Below are 22052 nucleotides of genomic sequence, written 5' to 3' on the forward strand. Positions count from 1 at the left end.
ACATACTTAACCTAAGACACTCCAGTGTAGTGAGAGCTGCAGAATATTTGGTTGCAGAGTAATTTATTTATACACAAAACTAAGGGTCATTGACCAAGTATGATGCTAGGAATTTTATTTCATCTTTATGTGTTCTACAAAATTTGTATTTGCTATGCTGAAGGCATACAAAGATTTGGGGTCAATGAACTAGCAGGCAGCCTGTCATGTAAAAAAAAAGTGAATAGCCCCAAATTTTCTTGATAGTCCTAGTTATAAGAATACTTCAAAACACATTTTCTCCTTATTTTCCTGCTGCGTTACCAAGTTGAGCTTCAGAGATAGCGAAAGACAAGAGTTATTGCTACTAATTAATAATTAAGACTAATAAGTTAATCTTTTTAATCTCTGTTGTAAAAGGCCAATTCAGAAAGAAAAATTCTACTCCTAGAATAAGTAGAAAAAGATTCTGTGCTAGCATCCTAACATGCCCATTTCTCAAGTTAGTTTGAAGTAAGATGAAGTATGATTCCATGTTAATTCAAAGGCTGAGCACCATATTGAGCAGTCCCACAAAGGGATATTATGTAAGAGCCCCAGAGCAGTACATAGAATCAGACACAGTGCTCATCTGGTATTCCAGGTCATCTAACAGACAGATTATTAAAAGTAAGAGTCTGGAAAGCACATATAGCATTTTCTACTAACACTGTTTCATTTTATGACTATTTTCAGCTCAGAGAATTTCCTGAGGCCAATATGACTTAGGAATCCCGCTTAGTACAACCAGGAAGCCTTTTCTTCCATTTGGCATTTGCACTCATTCTTTCAAAAAGAAAGCAAACCTTATTTTAGATTTAAAGAGACAGGATGAAACAAGGCGGCAGAACATGATTTTTGCAATCTCTCATGTCTTGAATACCTGACTCAATCTCCTGTCTTCTACCTCTTTTCCTTAACAAGTGAGTCACAGGCTGCAAGGTTTTCTAGAATACCTCCATGCTGGAGCAATGTGATCACTATAGTGCTTTAAAGGGAGGGAGGGGAAGGAAGGAAGGAAGGAAGGAAGGAAGGAAGGAAGGAAGGAAGGAAGGAAGGAAGGAAGGAAGGAAGGAAGGAAGGAAGGAAGGAAGGAAGGAAGGAAGGAAGGAAGGAAGGAAGGAAGGAAGGAAGGAAGGAAGGAAGGAAGGAAGGAAGGAAGGAAGGAAGGAAGGAAGGAAGGAAGGAAGGAAGGAAGGAAGGAAGGAAGGAAGGAAGGAAGGAAGGAAGGAAGGAAGTCAAGCATGATGTTGAAAAACACGGTAGTATTTGTTATGGCAAGTTAAGAATCAGCAGGCCTGTGTTCCACTCCTGCTCCAACAACTTTTTCTTGCTATCTTGTGACTGTCTGTTTCAAAGTACATCTCCCACCAATGCTCATGGCACATCTACTGCATGAAGCCATACAGGTGGGACAGCAAAGGAACCCTTATTTTATGGATCCCATAGGACACAAGTAGGAAGAGACTCTCAGGTGCTGTCAATCCTGACATGCTGAGGCATGTGGCCGAGGCAGAGCATTAGTGAAAATTTTCATTAAGGAAAGGCTCTTGGTGCCTTTGAGGCAAGGTGGCACCAAGAGAGGTTTGGAGAATCTTAGTTTTGGAGCTGGATATCTAAGTCCTTCCTCAGAGGCCTGTGATATTTTTGAATCTATACCTAAAATCTTTATACACTCTAGTACTACATATTCTGTATATACCTATTCATTGCAGTTACACCATTGCTTCTTTGCTATGCTCTTTCCCATGCAAGAGACAAGGCCAGTGTCTCAAGAACTGACCTCATTTATGGATCCTTTTTTTCATCCTTTTTGACAAGGATCAAGACTCATCAGGGCAGGAATAATTCTGAGGCCATGCAGTGCACTGGAATGTTAGACAGATGTCCAGTACATGTTGGTCAGACTGCCAGCATGAAAGCCTATTTTTTTTTCTTCAGTTATTGATTCAGTCTTAAAAATGTGGTACATTTAACCACAGTTTTGTTGGTAAGCTTCCCAATGGTGAGTACTGAGATGTCAAGACATCACCTATCTAAATATTTTGGAAAAGAGACAGCTGAGTCTTAAATCACTTTCAGTTTAGATAGTTAAAAATCTATTTATTGATCCTATCAAGTATATGTCAAAAATGTATTTCAAGTCTAACAGAAGCAAATCCTAAAATGTCTTGAATAGTTTAGTAACAGACTTGTCTGACCTCAGTGCTTTACAACTGATTTCTACAACATGGTAACAATAAAAAACCAATATCCTAAGAACTGACCAAATCTAGGTTCCAGTTAAAAGCTCTCAGACCTGACCATTTTCCTTTTTACTTCAGTGTGTCTCTTCAGACATCCACTCTGGAAACTACTTTTAATAACTGTGACATGATCAACAGCATCAGCTGCATCACTGTCCATGCAGTGTGGTCACAGATCAAAGCCCTTCTGAAGGTACAAAGCAATTGCTGAAGCAATGCAATGCCCACTCCAGCAGTGATCCAGCTGTCCTTCTAACTCTGAATTTTCTGTAACAAGCAAAAACCTGCTTTTCATAATCCTTTGTTCCTCTGTATCATTTCAATTTTTTCTGTTCTCTAATGGATTTCAGTGCAATACTGTTCAATAATTCATTTTCCAGACTTGCTAACACTAGGAAAATACACTGGAAGTTTGTAACTCAGATACCTGCAGCTTACTGATATTTATCTCTATCCACATAAGGGACATTACTACATCAAATGTTCTATATGAGCAATCCAGGCCATTGGCTTTTTTTGTAAGCTATGTCCACTTGGGAGTACGAGTAGTGTATATGGAGGAGAATATGAAAGCAGTGTTCAGGAGAGTTTTGATAATCTTTGTCCAGTCCTAGAAGAGGATTTTGAATTCAAATAGTCCAATGATTTCTGGAGTGTCAGCACTGATCATTAGCTGATCAGTGAGAAAGAGACTTCTTTATCAAGACTTCTCCAGCAAAAGTGTAAATCCCTCTTTCTCATCTCCCAGACTTCTGGGGATTGTAGTGATACATGCTCCAGATGCTGCAGTGATATACAGCATGCCACCCACCCTAAAAATCTTTGCTTCACTACTACTCAAGAACCTTTCCTTAACACTGCTTTGCAGCCTCTGACTCCTTTGGAAGATGACTGGTTTTGCTGCTGTATTTCACTTTATTTTGTTTGTGGCACTAGCTAGCCGTATCACTTTGTAAGCTCTGCATGTCCTGATGTATATTCACTTTTCCAGGTCACCTACAAGTAATAAAAGATGAAAGTGCTCTTAACCACCCCAAAGGCCCTCCTCTTACAAACTTCCATGTGATTCTTTATTCTTTCCTACCTTTCTCTCTAAACATTAACAAGCTCATTCTTCAGGCTGAATAATGACTTGCATTTCACAGCCTTAAAGATGGGCTCTACCTGAGAAACTTAGTGCTTGGAAACACTGCAAAGACTGAGCGTGTTATGCCAGACTCTTCACCCGTATCCCCTCTGACGCAATGCTCACAAAGGCACTCATCAGGTTTGTTAACCAGGCCTGCTCTCTTGCAATAGACGTCAGAAGGCCTTGCCTGAGAATGAGTTCTGCGGCTAATTCAGCAGAACTTGACCTTTCAGAGGAGCCTGGAAGACCAGTGGAGTGTGTAAGTATGGGAAGGGAGGAAAAACAACTATGCTGAACTATGGAAAATGAGGAGAGACTTGTGTAAAATCTTTGGCTGAGCTCCATTATGTTGCACATTGGCATGGAAACCCAGTTTGGCATTAAATGATCATCGCACTACCTAGCAGTATATTAGACAACCCAAGGATTTTTGGTCTACATGACTTGGGCATAACCATAAGAATGCCTTAGTCATAAAAATTGGTTTTGGAGAGAATTATGTTTATTTCAAGGAAAAATGAACTATTTCTCTACTACTTTTTACAGAAAGTTATAGGAAATATTCATATCCATTTGCAGTTAAACTGTATTGTAATATTAGAATGTGAAATTTCTGATAGTATAATGAAATAAAACCACAGTTACTTCAGATATGCAGAGAAGGGGATTATACTTCTGACACAACTGGCAAGTCATGCACCCAGCTTCAGAGCTGCCAATATTGCCAGCTTTAGAGTCTCAGCAGGGGAAATTTACACCAAGGAGGTGCACAAACAGGGATACTGGGAGCTCCAGCTCCCTCCTGCTTTTCAGGATTTTCAGCAGTGTGGGTTTCTCACAAATAAACTGTTTCCAGCTGTCTGACACCTGTATTTCCAGCACTGTGGGAGGCTGCCCCCAGACCCAGGTTAGGTGCTAGTGGAGGCTGGTGACACATGTGACTATCCCCACCCTCCACAGATGACCAGCAGTGGCCTCCCTCCCACCTTCCCCTCCCAGAGTGGTTGTTATGTCAACACCCATCACCACCCCACCCACCACTCCCTCACCCTGCCAGGATGTGGTTGCTATGCCAACAGTCTCTTGGTGGCATCCACCCCAAGGAGGAAAAGGCTGGAGGGGTTGCCATGGAAACAATGCTGTCCTGAAGCATCAACAGAGCTGGGCTCTTCCCCACCTTTCTTCCCCCCTGCCTTGAAGCTGAGACAACCCCTGGATGTGTCCTGCTCTATCCCACATTCTATCCCCATGGCTCTGCTGGCCCCAGCTGCCACAGCTGCTCCCACTCAGCTGGCACTAGCTTCACCAGGATGTGCAGGGTTGACCTGAAGGGAGACTTTTCAATGTCACAGAGCTGGAGCAGCTCTAGTCTGGGGACACAGACAGACCTGTGTGGTGTGAAGGACTCAGCTCCCCAGGGAACAGTGGAAATGAGAGGTCATAGACAGAATGGGTGAGGGAAGTGCTGAGTGCGTGACTGTGAAGATGTAGCAAGGGATGCACATCTACTAGATCTACATTCTCAGGCCAGGCTTGTGTCATATAGCAACAACAACCAAAAAGACCTTGTCTTCTAGAAATACTTCCTGCATTACATCACTTTCTAAAAATTGAAAAAAAGCTCTAGAAGGTGTGATTTTTTTTTCAGATAAGTTTCTTGTGGGAAGAAAGCAGCTGAACCAATTCTGTAAAAGGCTGTAGTAAGAAAGTGTGAAGAAAAAAAAAATCAGAAATCCAAATATTTCCACAGAACATTAAAATACACTAGTGCTTTTAGCACAGGTATTTGAACAGACAAAATCAAAGGTCTTGAGTACACAACATAATGAAGCCCAGTTAATGAATCCCTGCTTATCCCTAAAATATCTGAGCAAAGTGATTTGACTTAAAGTATCTCTCCTCTATCACAGGGAGCCTCTAGGGATTTGGGGAAATATCATATTAAAGGAGTTTGCAGATATAGTCTGAAGAATCAGCATGCTGATGCTGCAGTAAAAAAATACCCCCTCGTTTCAGGGTCACAGGACACTCACACACACTCAGTACTTAGCTTTTTACATGCACATTTCAGTTAGGAGTTACATAGTAAATATTAAATAAAACATTTGCATACAAGAATTTATCAGTGCTTAGAATACAGGATTGTCAAGAATTCACGTGCATAGTCTGAGATCAAAAATACTGACTTGACACTAGTACTGAGAAATATACAATGAATTAATCTCATAAATGTTCCTGCTGCTGAATCATCAAAGGGGAAAAAATGGACTATCCTCGGAGAGGGGCACTCTCCTCTTAACAGCTGTACATTTGCTGCTGCTTATCTAAGAGAAAAATATAACTGGAGATGATCTCACATAATCAAGGGGGTAACTTGGAAAAATGCCCAGATCAAGAGATTTTGTGTTGCACCTGCTAACAAAGGCATCTTTCTATCTTATTTAGTAAGCTAAAGCTTTAAAAGAACTCTTCTTCTCTAACTGGTATTACAGCTCAATTAATTGTCTGAGACATGCTTACAGAAAACTAGAAATCTTCCTCTAATCTCATTCTAAAGGCCATTATTTCATTTGTAATTGGATGTATTTCAATCACATTTCTCATTAGGATTGAGCAGTTTCAAATCCATCTCAAAGCTAATCTTTGTGTTTTGCTCTCCTCTGTGCTCACCATGGGGCATACAGAATGGGCTGAGTATGACATAAAAGATATGCAAACCATCATTCTTTTCACAAGACTTAGAACTTTATCTCTGTGGAAATGGGAATTTGTGTAGAAACTTCAATCATTATATTCTCTGTATTGTTGAATATATGTCTTTGATCCAGTAGGTGCTTAATGTAAGAATATACAGTTTTTTCTGGAAATCACTCATCTAGAACTGCCTAGGAAGAAGCTTCTCAGTTTCACATATATTTTCCTCATCCACTTTGAAAACCTACCTTTTCTTTTGGGCTTTGCAAGCCCTGTAGCAGAAAGTTCTTCATTGTAATTATATTCTGTATAAAAAACTGTTTGGCTTGTTTTTGTCCGATAATTCAATTTTTCTCCTTTCTTTCATAGTAAAATATTGACAATAAAATAATCCTTACCACCTTTTGAACCAGTCATTATTCTACAGTTTTAAATTAAGGAATTTTATGGTAGACTCGGATGCATGAAATTTTCTGAAGTTATAAGATGGGTATGTCTCCTTTCAAGAAAATACTTTCTTCTGGCAAAACACCTCATGGAAATAGCACTGGTCCTACCATTAACTCTGCTAGGAATACAAGAATCAAAGTACATTGATTTCTGTCCATAGGCCTTTCCTGAAGAACTTCCAACCTAAAACTGGGGATAGAAAAATCAAGAAGGCAGGGACACTAATTAAGGTGCATATGTCTTCAAATGGGTCAGTTTATTTAGCTGATTCAAATTTCTTAGTTTAGTGCTACTGATGTAGTAAAGACAGCTTTTAGAAGGGAATGAGGCTAGTGGGATGAAGAGCACTCTGTCTGCTGAAATAGCACAGAACAGTGAAATTGAAGTTGGAGAAGTGCCCAAACATGCCTCAGCTAATACTTACTAATTCAAACTACTTTTAAAAAGTGAGTTTGGTACAAATTTTATCAGAATAAGGAATTAAGGACAAACTCTTCCATGAGCAGCTTGAAAGAAAGCAAACTACTTGAGCACTATGTGATGTGATGTGATGTGATGTGATGTGATGTGATGTGATGTGATGTGATGTGATGTGATGTGATGTAAAGAACAAAAATGAACAGGAAATGCTTCTCTGAAACTTCAAATTCTACAGGAACATTCATATTGACAAAAAGACTGTTAATTAGGTACAACATGGAAGATAAATTCATATCCAGAAGCAAGAGAATGTTAATCTATTGCCATTTATTAATGTAATATGAAATAACCTCTTTTCAAAGTAATTTCAAAATGCAAAAAGAGTCATTCTTAATATCAAATTCCCCATGATTTAAAACTGTATAAAAGTTTTAAAATAATGCCCTGAAACCATCACAGGATAATTTAATTGAAAAACATAATTCTGGATTCTAAGAACTTCATAAAGAGTCTGGTTGCACACTTGTTGCTATCTGTGTGAATATTAATGACTGAAAGGCTTGAATAGCATATACAGATAAATTATATATATCTGAGATAAATATTTTAGAACTTTTATCTCGATTTTTCTGAAGGCCTGTGTTTCTCTGACTAAGGCATTAGTGTGCCATATACTGTTTCAAATACAGATATTCTGTTCCTTCTACAAAACAGATAGAAAACAGCCATTAATAAAAGAGACCTCTGACTAAGATTTCATTCCCCTGAAATTTTCATGTGGGAAAACCATCATTGCTGTCACCCTGCACCTAGTTTGATCTACTTTGTAGATTAAACAGAATGGAATTTGCAAGTATACATATTTACTAGTAGATAACATCCTAAACTCATTAGAACTAATATAATAGAAGTGGAAACATGACCCATCCCTGTACAGGAAACAGGAGTACAGATCTCCAGCAAAGTTCCAGTTAAATTCTCTGTTGCATTTCTTTCCTAATCCAGGCATGGGAAGCACAACATACATATTTCTACCCAGCAAACATTAGTTCAATTTTGAAAAGCAAAGTTCACAGTCAATATTGACTGTGGAGCTGTTTTATACTAGAAGGACCAATGAGCCCCTCTTGTGCAAGTAGATAGCAATGGGAATGAGACAGAATATTGAGAAATCCTAAATGAGAGCAGTTTGAGCAAAAGAAGGAATAATGTTTGGACTCAAAAGCGACAGAGGGACAGCTTAGAACCAGGAGAGCTGCATCACCTACCTGAAATACTTTTGCCAAATTGTCAAAAAGGGCTTGACCAGCACTGACTTTATGCTTGACTCCCCTGACTGTGCCATTTTTGCTGAGGATGTTGACTCTCTTTGTACCAAACCCCTTCTCTTTAGCGGCTCGGACTAAAATGAGCAGGTCATCCTGCTCACTCTCATTTTCATCACACTCCGAGCCCACGTATCCGTTGTGCTGCCCGTCCACTTCGCTCAGCCGGCTGGTTTGGTCTGTCTCGGAGCTGCTGGCGTACTCGGAGTCCAGTGAATCGTTGGCCTCGCCATCGGCGTACACCTCCTTCAGCACGCGGCCGCTGTGCGAGGACGCCACGCGGAACCGAACCTTCCTCAGCAGCCGCTCGCTGTCCGCCTTCCCCTCGCCCTTGAGCATCGCCTCTTCCAGCAGTTTGCATTCCAGCAGTTTGCATTGTTCCAGCGTGCTGCCCATCGCATCTGCCAGCGTGTCACACTTGACAACAATATCAGCGCTGTTTGCTGTTCACACGGGTGCTCATATTAAAGCAAAGAGGGTGCCCAAGGAGCCACTGCCGTTCTGCACTTAATAATGGATGCATTTGTGCTATGGTTACCTTTAAACTAAAACCTGTAAAGTGATCTCATTAATTAAATATTAAAAAAGACATTGTGTACTTTTTAGCACTAAGGAAGAAAGTAAGAAAACGAGAAATTATATTCATTGATGGGAAGGGAAGGGAAGGGAAGGGAAGGGAAGGGAAGGGAAGGGAAGGGAAGGGAAGGGAAGGGAAGGGAAGGGAAGGGAAGGGAAGGGAAGGGAAGGGAAGGGAAGGGAAGGGAAGGGAAGGGAAGGGAAGGGAAGGGAAGGGAAGGGAAGGGAAGGGAAGGGAAGGGAAGGGAAGGGAAGGGAAGGGAAGGGAAGGGAAGGGAAGGGAAGGGAAGGGAAGGGAAGGGAAGGGAAGGGAAGGGAAGGGAAGGGAAGGGAAGGGAAGGGAAGGGAAGGGAAGGGAAGGGAAGGGAAGGGAAGGGAAGGGAAGGGAAGGGAAGGGAAGGGAAGGGTTTTTCACAAGATCTACACTGTCAAAACTGTTTATGTTCATTGTACCTGGAGGAAAGATCAAAATCTTCAGGACCTGAATCAAGGATGAGCACACTTCTTTCATCAAAACACTTAACTTGCCTACCAGCGAAACCTCATTCACCAGAGTTTGCATTTTGCACAAGCTTACACAGATTCAGCAGGGAGCTCCGACTTGATGGTTCTCAATGCTGACCTTTTCACAGACTGGCAGAGCAGAGGAGAAGCAATTAGTCAGAATTTGTTGCACAGAGTAACACAATGTTTTTAAATAAATCTGAGCCGCAGTTAGTACCACACAACAACCACAGCGTATGTTCTGTTTTGTCAGTGACTGGGAATCTGAACAAGTAGTAGGAGAAAGCTAATTAATTGAGGCAACAAGGATAAACAATAAGTAGGGTAACATGGATTCATCCACAGGGAATCACATTCCCTTATTCTAGCAATTCACAAGTGGTGGTTGCCACAGTGTTCAGCACCCAGTTCTAGATGTAAAAATAACCAACCCACACTTGAGGTTTCTGTCTATGTCTACTCAATATCATGTAGTAGCACCTTAAACCCCCAAGCTGCTTCTGAGTTTGCATGATGATTCCTACTTACAGTGCTATTTCTGTGTTTTCTTCATTTAAAGAAAAATGCAGCTTTAAGAACTCAATCTTCCTCTCTCTTTCCTGGCAAACATTCCCTAGACACTCTCTACAGCTTCATTTTCTCTCTAGACTCATGAATACTGAATTGCTTCCTGAAGGCTGTGGCCCCTGAGAGGTGTAGGCATGAAATGAGTCCCTAGATGCTCAGCCATCCCAGAATGGTAATGTCCACACTCACAAGCAACTTCAAGCACCTGAGACTGATCAAGACTTCAGAAATGCAGATACAAATCTTATTTCCCATCCACAGAATGGAAATGAAATTATAAGTGGCATTTCACAGAACTAATTTTTGTCACACTTCTTTCTAAACAACATGATTCAATGTATTATTAACTACTATAATCAATGCAGAAAAATAGGTAAAAAACAATGTTACAAGAGTTAAAATACATTTTTACTTATCTTTCAAAGAAGAGAAACATCTAGTATCAAAGTCTGTACTATTATTGAATATAGTTATAGGAATCCTTGTGAAATTCATTTGTGGAGGAGGATGCTGAATCACACTGATTGTGTCATAGCCACTTGCTCACAACAGTTTTGACAAGATATATAGCTCATTATTACTAAAATATGACTCAGAAGAACAGAGAACGTTCTGCAGAAGAAGGAATATTACACTGTATCTTTTATGGAATTATCCCAACAGGGCTGCGAGATACCTGGAGAAATTATTTAGCCTTCTACCTATGACAAAGTTAACTCTGCTGTAGTATTTCCATGATTATCTGAGTGGTTTGGATACTTGCAGTAATTAACTTTGTTCATATTCATTTTTATTGAAATAATATAACCCAAATGTTTTCCAATTAATTGATACACATTAAAAAATCAGAGCTGCTACAACAGAAATATTTTGAACAAAAATTTTTGTAACATTTTTATCTTCTCCAATTGGCATTATATATCTTTTAACAGAAACCATTTTACTGCTTTGCAGGCACTGAGGAAGCTTGTATTGTCTGGAGTGCAGAGAATTTGATGCTACCTGAGTGACTTAAAAAGTTAATGTAGTGTTGAATAAATGCAGAATTAATCAGTACCACATTTTAAAAACACTCCAAACACTGATCACATCTTGTTTTTGGTCAGCAGAAAAATAGCTCAATGTTTAGTTTCATGGCAATTCCATTATTCAATGGGAAATATTCTTATATCTTGTTATGACAAGTAAGAAATTGTATGCACAATTTCCTCTGGAAAAAAAAAATCAAGCAAAGTGGAGTGTGCCTCTTGACAGAAGCATCCTAGTGTTCCAGCTGTGGACCTTCTATGAGCAAATATGTGACTTTGGGGCTAAGTGCACATATCCAGTAGTAAACAGATTATAGACTCTAAACAGGTGGTATTCATGACATAAGACATTTGAGAGTTCAAAAATCTGAGATGCACATATTTGTACCATCTGCCTGGTTGCATGTTCTCAACAACAGCAGAAAGGATAAAACTTGACTAAGTATCCCTGCTCCTCCTGTAGACTAAAACTGAATTAAATGCTTAAACTAACTCCATTGGAGCAGTTTGATTCTGCATCCTACCAACATTACATTTCTGTTTCTCATTTTTAGCTTTCCCATAAACATTTCTTTTCATTCAAAGGCTTATATCATTTAATGAGAAGTATTTATTAAAAACTAATGGGGCAGGGTATTGCAATAGTGAGATATTTCTTTTCTGTAATTATTACAGTATTTTCACGACTATAAGGTGCACCGGATTATAAGGCGCACCTCCAGGAGTCGGCAAATTTCCGAACTTTGTCCATCTATAAGGCGCACCGGACTATTAGGCGCAATTTTTCTGGCAACGAGGATCCGCGCGCAACAAAGTAACGAATTAGTAACAATCACACCAGGCGTGCTGTTTTGGATTATGATACAGGATGTGATCAAATTATCTATTCTATCACTATGTGTTGTGACCAGGTGGGGCAGTGATCCTTATCTCTGTGGGAGGTATCTGCTAATGGGCCATCCACTGAAACCAGTAGGGCATTGTTCTTTATCTTTGCACCTCCCATCCTTCTTCCAGGAGTCATCTTCTGTTAATGGCCAATTGAGTCCCGCTGTGTGACTGATAAAATTACTTTATCCCATTGAGAGTTGCTCCAGCCAGGGGGGAGAGCCCAGCCTTTCCCACATAGATAAAAACTGAAATTCTGGAACACCAAGTCACCCTCTTTTCCCTGGACTCCAGAGGAAAACCAGGCTTTTTTTCCATATCATCGCTGGACCTTCAGAGGGAGGCTGCACCCTTCTACAAGACCCCTGCTTCAACTGAACCACATCTGTCACTGCAGGAGAACTGTAGCCACCATTTAATGGGACTGCTACCAACATTCTGACTGACGGGGTGTCAGGTTGGGTTCTGACTTTGTGTCTTAGTTTGGAGGACAGGTGTCTGCTAAGAAAGGCAGGGGCCTCTCTTTGAAACGGAGAATGTAAACCCCCTCCCTCCAAATTATTATAATTTTGAAATCAAGGAGCGCTCAGGTAAAGATATGGGAATTAGGAATAACATCTCTTTACTAGGGAAATTAGAATTTAAATACAGTACTACAAAGAAACAAACTCCAAACCCTGACAAAGTCAGAGTACAGCCTGACACCCCGTCAGGCAGGGTGTTGGTAGTAGCAGTTTGATTAAATAGTGGTTGCAGTCTTCTTGCAGTGACAGATGTGGTTTAGTTGAAGCAGGGGTCTTTTAGAAGGTGCAGTTTACTTCCAGAGGTCTAGTAGTGATATGGAGAAATCTCTTTTTTTTCTAGACTCCAGTAGAGAAAGGGCTACTCTGTGTTCTAGAATTTCAGTTTTTATCTAGGTAAAAAAGGCTTGGCTCACCCCCCTAGCTGGAGCAACTCTCAATGGGATAAAGTCATTTTATCAGTCACACAGTGGGACTCAATGGGTCATTAGCAGAAGATAACTCCCGGAGGAAGGATGGGTTGTGCAAAGATAAAGAACAATGCCCTACTGCTTTCAATGGATGGCCCATTAGCAGAGTATCTCCCTCAGAGATAAGGATCACTGCCCCCACCTGGTCATAACAGATTGTGATAAAATAGAAACTTTGATTACATCCTTTATTATAACCCATGATACTTTGTCAGTGTTTGGGGTTTGTTTTGGCTGCAGTTCGGCTTGCAGCTCCCACTTCCATGTTGGCAAATTTTCGAATGGTGTGCATATATGAGGCACTCCAGAGTATTAAGGCGCACTACTGAGTTCGGATGAAAATTTTAGTCAAAAGGAGGCGCCTTATAGTCATGAAATTATTGTATTTTTCCTGAATCATTTGACTACTGTAGATTTTGTTTCTGTTTAGTTTGGTTTTAATGTTCTGCCGCTGATTAATTCAAGGCCAAGGGGTCCAGCAGACATTAAGTCAAAGCATAGAGGAAATAAAACGTATCTAGAGAGATCACACCTGAATAGAGAGGCACTCTGTAAAAAAAAGAGCAAACACTGGTAAATAAGCTATTTCATCCATTGCTTTTTATGTGACTTTGTTTTATTTCACAAGGACCTGCACCAACCCATTACTCTGATGCTGTGATAAATAATATGGCTGCCAATACAATCCACAGATTTTACCACATTCAATGTATCACTAAGTTGAAAGCAACAAAGAAGATGATGCTTCTGCTAGTTATTGACTTCTGATCCTCCTGCTTGACATAGAACTAAGATACCAGTACTAGATGAAGACCAGGGAGCAGATGTTGTACATGGCAAACTGAAAGACAAGCATCTACTCTGAGACTGACATCTGAGAATTCATACTCCATGAAAGAAGATGCAGAGGCAACTCAACACATCTTTCATCCATGTCAAGGTAGGAAAGTCTAGAAGATACTCAGTGTCAATATTTACTTTTTAAATCTCTGATATTAGGTCAAGCTAGGCAAAGCCTTTAATACTTCTATAAAGAAAAAAATAAGCTAAAGTAGTAATTACATTATGCCATGTGAGACTGTTACAGCAGGAAGGAAAAGAGCAAAAGAGAATAGAAGGAAACTCTAATCTCATTTATAATTCTGATGTAATTTCTTTAATATATGGGTAAATCTTACTGTCAGAATTCCTCATACATATGCATACTTCAATTTCTACACCTTACACAAGTAGAGAATCTGTCCTAGGTGTTTCATTTCACTAAGTTTGGAGCATTACCAGCTTCACCTCAGGAAAGAACCACAAATCAATAACATTAAACTGTGGCAAAATGTTTGAAAGAGAATCTAGAAACATATTAAGAAGAAAAGATTGTTTGCACTTTGCTGAAGAAGTGTAGAGTGTGCTGTTTGAAATCACTATAAAAATGTACCTCGTGACATTCCCATGGATCAGAGAATAACATGTATAAAAAACAGTAGAATTCTTAGCATTCAAATAGCAGCCAAATGGAAGCTGAATCACAAAATGAGACTTCAGAAGAAAAAATGTGAAAAAAAGAAATAAAATAGGCTGAAATCAGCAACTGCCTTCTTCATTTCTGAATACATGACCATTTTAATAGACCAGTTTTTTCAGGGACAAAGCATTATATGCTCTGTTTTGATGCACAGTGTGTGCAGGGCCATTTCGTGTGATGTATTTGCAGATTACTAAGTATATATAGCCAATCTGTAGGCTGACTTGATACCATCCACACTGGTGTCATTCATCATTAGACAGATGGTATGAATTCACAGTGACATGTCTTGTGATATTTATTTTTTTTTTTTCACTCTACAAAAGGCTGCTTGCAACTGCCTCCAACTGTATTATATCGGTAGTGATCAGAAGCTTGTTCTGTAATCTCTACTCTTAATACAAAATTAGCAGAGTAATCATCAGGACACAGATATTCAAAAGACCTGGATTTCCTTCCTGTTGTTGGGGAGCAGGTATTTTGGTTTGTAAAAGCTTGTGTAAGCTGAATTTATTTTGCTACAGGTAAGTAAAGTTGGTGAACAGCATGCTCTCACTTTAGAGATTTTTTTAGAGATTTTTTTAACAGTGAATGCTAACCAAATTATTTCTATCTGAGACATATTTATTGCATTTCCCACTTATTTGGAGAAGGAATATTCCCATTTGCTAAATCTTTAAAACATCTGTCTACTTCTCTGCAGGTCCAGAATAACTTTTTAACTGTAGTAAAGTTCATGAGCATGTTCAGGTCCCCATCAGGGAACTCTTGCAACTGGCAATTGTTTGTCAAGTGTAGCAACTGCTAAATGGAAATAATACAGACAAAAACAAACCAATCATATTGTTGCTATTGTAATGCCTAATAATTCACATGACAAGTGCTTTACACTGTCATTTCATTTTATTTGTGGATTTCATTTAACTTCTGTCAAACAATTGTTAGACAGAATGTCAAGATTTTTGTGTCTGTATTTCTGCTTACATTATTGAATTGGGTGCAATTTTTTTGTTCATTTATATAATGAAGAAATTAAATGAATGAGGAAATCAAGACCTGTGTCTAGGCCATGCACACGAGTCCACAAGAACCTAGGGAGACAAATGGAAACTTTCTGCTATCCTTTTTGCTAGGGTGAGCAGAAAGCATCCATTTCCAAAATCTGTAGAGAGGAATGCTCTACATTGCATTTGGAAATGCAATCAGTTAGTATCCTGAACTTGAAATTCACAGCCATTTCAGCAGTTCATTAATTTCTGTTTTTCCCACAGTAGCTTTCCATTGAAGTCAAGCTGCTGAGCTAAAACACAGAAGCAGCAGTACATGAAAAGCTTCTGTCATTATGTGGTACTAATTAGTTTATTTACTCTGGACAGAGCAAAAAGTCAGCTCTTAAACATGTTATATTTTATCTGAGTCATGCAAGGCAAAGACCAGTTTTCCTTCAGGAGGGTGTGGAAAACACTTATAGCCTACTGATTATAGTAGTAAGAATAGTGGCTGGAAATTTTGATCCATGTCAGATAGCTGATTACAAGCACTATTTTTTATTACAGTAATTTCACGATTATAAGCCGCACTGAATATAAGCCGCACTTCTGGGTTTCAGCAACTTTTCATTTTTTGTCCATATATAAGCCGCACCTGATTATAAGCCGCATGTTACAATACAGAGTGTGATAAAAGGTATCTATTCTATCACCATCTGTTGAGGGCGGGGACAGTGATCCTTATCTCAATGGCAGATAATCTGCTAATGGACCATCCATTGAAACCAGGCAGGGCATTGTTCTTTATCTTTTCACAACCCATCCTTCCTCCAGGGAGTCATTGTCTGCTAATGGCCCATTGAGTCCCACTGTGTGACTGATAAAATTACTGCATCCAACTGAAAGTTGCTCCAGCCAGGGGGAAGAGCCCAACATTTCTTACCAAGATAAAAACAGAGGGTTTGGGACACTAAGGGAGCCCCTTTCTCCACTGGACTCCAGAGAAAAACCGGATTTTTCCACATCACCACTGGACCTCCAGAGGGAAACTGCACCTTCTACAGGAGCACTGCTTCAACTGAATCACATCTGTCACTGCCAAAGGACTGCAACCACCATTTAATGGGACTGCTACCAACACCCTGCCTGACGGGGTGTCAGGTTGTACTCTGACTTTGTCAGGGTTTGGAGTTTGTTTCTTTGTAGTACTGTATTTCTATTTTGATTTCCCTAGAAAAGAACTGTTATTCCTAATTTCCATATTTTTGCCTGAAAGCCCCTTGATTTCCAAATTATAATAATTTGGAGAGAGGGGGTTTAGATTCTCCATTTCAAAGAGAAGTTCCTGCCTTTCTCAGCAGACACCTGTCCTCCAAACTAAAACAGCAACTTTTTGTTCTTTGTCCATATATAAGCCGCACCTGATTATAAGCCGCACTTTGGATTCGGACCAAAATTTTAGTCAAAATGGTGCGGCTTATAATCGTGAAATTACTTCTCTTACCTAGTTGGTATAAAAATTCACTGTTTGTAGCTCCTTCATTTTTTAGTCATGTAAGTGGTCCCTATAACAAATGTGTAAACCTTAGCTGTTTCTCCAGAAGCTCTAGTCTGTAGCTAGATGCCAAAGCTTCTGGCGGACACAAATTTTACAGTTGAGATTAGAACTGAATTCCTATGCTGAACCCCATCAAGAGCTCTGTTATATCTTTTCCTGTGTTCTACTTGAACAGAAAAAAATAATGACAGAAAAACATTTCCATTAGAGCAGCAATTTGTAGAGGAAAGAAAAATCTAGTTGTGAAAAAAAGTTGGATAGATGAGCAGCATCAGGGAAAAAGACTTCAATTCAGCAGAGAACCAAAAAAGCATGCTGCAAGATGGACTCAGCTAGACTGTTCCTTCACATGATGCACAGGCCAGATATTAAAATAGACATTTAGTTCCACCCACCCAAGTAACACCACCAGTTTCTGGGGCCACATATGCAGTCAAGACATCCTGCATAGGGGTAGGATTTACCACAGAGTGTGCACCTCTCCACCAATCCACCTCCTTACTGAGAGGCAAGTCCTAGGGAAGGAGATCTGGATGCCAGAATCTAGCACAGAACACATCTGAGGGTGAGCTAAAGGGTTGCTATTCTGTGGAGCAACCTTTAAAAAAAAAAAGACCAAAATGTTATTTTCTGTCTGATGATTCCAATGGCTCTGCTCAAATTCTTGGATTCACTGTCATTTACACTGGAAACAATAGGTAGGCCTGTGTTGAGAAAGAAAACAATTTGGTTTAGAAGATAATAGTAGAGTGATTATCTTCTAAGATTATATTAATTATAAAATATTTGTATATAGCCCTTGTAAGTTCTGCTTTAATTTCCCAAATGTGAAAATGTCTTCCCATAATTTTTGGTTAGTTTACGATACCTTTGTTTGAAATCTGACCTAAAATCTGATACCACTTTTCTATCACATGTCCCAATCTAAGCAGCAAAGCTTTGGAAGAAGAACCTGCTACAGGAAGCAATGATACACTAGGAAGAATATCCCCTCCTGTATCCATACTGCATTTATTATTGTTTCAATGACTAAGGAACAACCAGGAACTTTAAAAAGAGATATACTCTGCTTGTAAAGAAAAGTGACTAATGACAGTTTCCAAGTATTTCAAACAGTACCTCTTCATTGCAAACAAAGATGAAAAAATCAGCATGAAAACTTCAAAGAGACATTTCCATTCTGAGGGCTCCACATGAAACAATTTCAGCAGCAGCAGAGATTCCTGAACCTGGTCCTGAAATTCCTCATACATCTCTTTCTCTTAGCTCCCATTAGAGATATAAGCCATCTTTCTGTGTTTGGCTGGTTGAAAAACATAAATAAGACAAGTATCAGGAATAAAAGGACCTGGCATTCTGTTACATTCCGTTACAGAACTAACAATAGTGAAATTCAGTTTAGTGCTTCTCTTTCTCATGTGATTCATAACCATTTATTAAATACCACAAGTACATTTCCCAGGTTATCCATGTTTGTGGATAGCTTGTCTGGGTAGTATCATCTAAATAAAATTTCAAATTCTATCAAACTTCTGCCATCTTTTGGCTCATAAATATATGTACATATCAGACACAAAATCCTTATAGCTCTTTTTATAAGGTAAGTATGTTAGGCCTACATGCTGCTTTCAATATTTTGGACAAAGTCCAAGTAGATCATTGAATGCTGCACAGCTAAATTTTGAAGGTGGTGTTCTTTCCCACATTGTTTTGTTCTGTTAAATAACTTCTGAGTCCTATTGCTGAGCTCTAAACTTCATTATTGAGTAGCCTTATTTAAACATATCTCCCAAATATTCCTTGGAGGCAAGAAAAATTTAATTATATAGTTTTAATTTAATTACTCAGAGATTCTTATAGTGAAATTAAAATGACTTGTAAGTACTGTGAACAGGCTTATATTTTCTTAAATTTTATTCTTAGGTTATAAAAATGTTTTTAGGTTGGTTTATATTCAGCTAGATTTTTTGAATGGGCAAAAGTTATTTTGGGGGTCTCACTCGGAGGGAAGCCATGCAAACAACATGTAAACTGTGAGACCCTTTTTTGAGTCAGATTTATTCTTCTGTGGTAGTTACTGCCTGTAGACTGAGCTGTTAATGTTTAATGACTCAAACAATTGACCATTGAACAGCTCAGATGCAGAGGTGTACACCGTGGCTAGAGGCTACAGCTGGTTTTGAACAAGGTAAGGGAAAAGTCTGCCAAGAGGCAGACCCTGTGAGGTGGGATAGTGCTTTTCATCATGTCAATGTCCTTCCTTACAGAATGGCTGAAAACTCCCATAGATGGGTACATACATACATACGTATATACACACGTCTAGACATGCATGCATACATACAAACATACATACATACAAACATATATACTGTGGGAAAACTCCCCTTAGGAGAGTGCCAGGACATTCCACACAGCCCGAAGGTATTCACCCCTGCTGATGGGCTGTCATGAGCCATGACTGACTCCACTGATGGGAGAGGCTGCAATTGTCTTAGAAGGTGCCCTAAACCATCAAAGACTCCTGAAGTGTCCCGTGATCCAAAGTAACACCCAGTGTGAAACTCCCCATCTCAGGGGAGGTACCTGGGCATTCCCACCTGAACCTGAGTGAATATAAACTCCATCAAGACAAAGAGCAGCATTTTGACAATACTGGGGCACTCACCACTAAGACCAGAAGAATGAGACAAACAGGACAGGATCCACAGGATCCACAGTCTCTTTTCCTGTTTGCTTCTCCCTCTCCCTCTCTACCTCACATTTACTGTTAAATTAAAATTCATACTATTGACTTTGGTATATGGTCTCATTTCCACCTTAATTTGGGCAGGGACATCTCTCTAATAATTTTAATTACTGGATCTTAACAAGATGGAAAATTCTGCAGCTGAGCATGCAAATACCTACCATAACCCTCGATCTGATGAAGCACATATTTTGCATGCCTCCCTCAAACATTCCACTTTGTACTACTTTTGAAATTTATTTTTGAGTCAAAAACATGACTACTAGTCATTTATGGCTTTCAGGGGAGAAAAAAAATGCATTCAGTGTTTTCTTCTTATCATTTTTTTCTCCCCAGAAAACCATATCATTATTGTGATAGTAGATACTCTAGCAATAATAACATATAATAATGTAGTTTAGGTCTTGTAATATATGTTTTTATAATTCGTGTTTATATAATATAAGAAGGTTGTATGAAATAAAATAAAATAAAAAGAACCTCTTAAACACCAAGCACCTGGAGCCATAGACAATGGCCGTAATTAACATACCAACAGACCTAGCCCGGCAATCTCCACAATGGACGGGAAAAGGACCTGTTAAGTACCACACATCAGACAGCCGATCACCTCCGCTGGTTCCCGTAAGCACTCCCAAGGAAAATTACACAACAATGCGGAGCAGACACAACCTTCATCAACACGCAGGAAGGACCTTTGTCCAGGGCAGCACCAGAAAAAGGATTTAATCTAAATATGAAAATCTGCAGCAGAAACAAAGGAAACTCTCGCCTCAGGCAGAAAAACTGTATAAAAGCTGGTCTCGCCGAGATGGCAGTGTGAACAGAGGGGGATCTGATGCGATAGAGGTCAGATCAGTGTGTGTGTCCACCCAGTGCTGACCCCGGGCTCAGCGCTGTCGTGTTTTCGCTTGTGGCTTCCCAAGACCATATTTTCAGTCGCAAAAATAAAAATTGCTGTTTTACTATTTAATTCGGCTTGATTCAGTTATTATCTATAACAGGTCTCATTTCATACCCAGAAATAAAAGTGACGAAAATAAGATAAAGCGCTTTCATTTAGCTCTATAGTTATCAGCTGATGTCACCTCTTGTACTCTTGCTGCAGGTTTCTTTCATTCAAAACTTGATAAATCTCTATATGTTTGTTCTCCATGTCTTCATTTTTTTCAGCTGAGACTAAAAACAATTTAGTGAAGCTGGGTTTTTTCCAAATGCTATTGTTGAACATAACATTGACTTCTATATAAAGAAGATTATTTGCATACACTGTGATTCCCCATGCAGCCATCAGCTGATAAGAAATGTCATCCAATCCCTGAACTGCTGTGCTGTTTTTAATTTAAGGTGGGTATCATTTTTTGTGACAGAAATATTTATATATATAAAGATATAGTCAATCCTAGATGGTGTTTCATACAGCCTTCAGGATATCAGAAATATATCAGCCTTCTCTTGCGTGTCTCTGGGGAGAGTTTAATAGCCATGACTTCCCAAAGGTAAATCTTTATGACATCTGGAGGCAGAAGAACCATTCATGGACACAGAAGAGGTGAGACTGGTTTGACTTTTCCACTTGAGAGTGAACCACAACTGAGTCTAGAGGCAAACAGAGAAAGACCAGATAGAAGGTATTGGTCTGTTTAATGGCTGAGGTAATTGCAAGAGGGATGAATCATTAAGTCACTTAGGCTCTGATTTCTCAGCAACCACCAAATGGGGAATCACCTCAGTCTGACTCAGAGAAACCCTTATTGTGAGCAAGGAAACAATGTCAGCAAATGCTTGTCTGGACTGACTGATGAAAGCACTCTGAAGCTGGGTGAAATCACTGCCTTACACCAAGAGAAATTCAGAGCGTGGTCAGTGCAAATGAGCAGCCCGGGCAGTGATTCACCCACTGGCACAGGGATGTCAGGTTCTGTCAGAGCCAGGCTCTGGGTGATGCTGGCACACAGCAGCCCAGGCAGGTGTAGGGGAGCTGGAGAGGCACCGACAGCAAAGCAGGGAGTCTTTCCTTTTCTGTTTCCTTCATCTGTTTGCCAACAAAGAAACAGGTACTTTTTGATCTATAGAAGAAGGAAAAGCTTGGAAGGACAGATTACTTTTTTTTTCTTCTGGCATTGATTGTTTCAAACCCATTGGGAACAAGTGATCCAATGAGGGCCAGCTTTTTCCCCACACTTGAATGCACTGCTGCCATCATAAATCTAGTTATTTATGATTCCAATTTGCAGCCACTTCCCTGGGCCATTCATTTGCTATTTAAAAAAAGAGATGCCAAACATTGTCCAAAAGGATATGCACAAACAATAGCACCAGGGAAAAAATAAAATATAAAGTCTTTCCCCTTAGCTACTCTTAATCTCTTTAGAGTTTGCTCTTTAGAACAGGGAAACAC

At 39.5% G+C, this 22052-nt stretch overlaps 1 protein-coding gene across 2 annotated transcripts in view; it reads right to left on the reverse strand.

The window, feature by feature from the left end:
• GRXCR1 (glutaredoxin and cysteine rich domain containing 1) overlaps nucleotides 1–10176 on the reverse strand; it is a 39028-nt gene extending 28852 nt beyond the window's left edge. Inside the window, exons 1-2 of one of the 2 annotated variants that reach the window (XM_033059394.1) lie at nucleotides 9312–10176; nucleotides 8226–8834 (exon numbers count right to left, since the gene is read on the reverse strand). In XM_033059394.1, the coding sequence (XP_032915285.1) occupies nucleotides 8226–8678 (453 nt within the window). In that variant the 5' untranslated portion in view covers nucleotides 8679–8834; nucleotides 9312–10176. Of the gene's footprint in view, nucleotides 1–8225; nucleotides 8877–9311 lie in introns of those variants that run through there. The other variant, XM_033059395.1, reaches the window with a different exon arrangement.
• Between the last annotated feature and the right edge of the window lie 11876 nt (nucleotides 10177–22052).

The sequence above is a fragment of the Catharus ustulatus genome, chromosome 5 (genome assembly GCF_009819885.2).
Source record: "Catharus ustulatus isolate bCatUst1 chromosome 5, bCatUst1.pri.v2, whole genome shotgun sequence".
Lineage (NCBI taxonomy): Eukaryota > Metazoa > Chordata > Aves > Passeriformes > Turdidae > Catharus > Catharus ustulatus.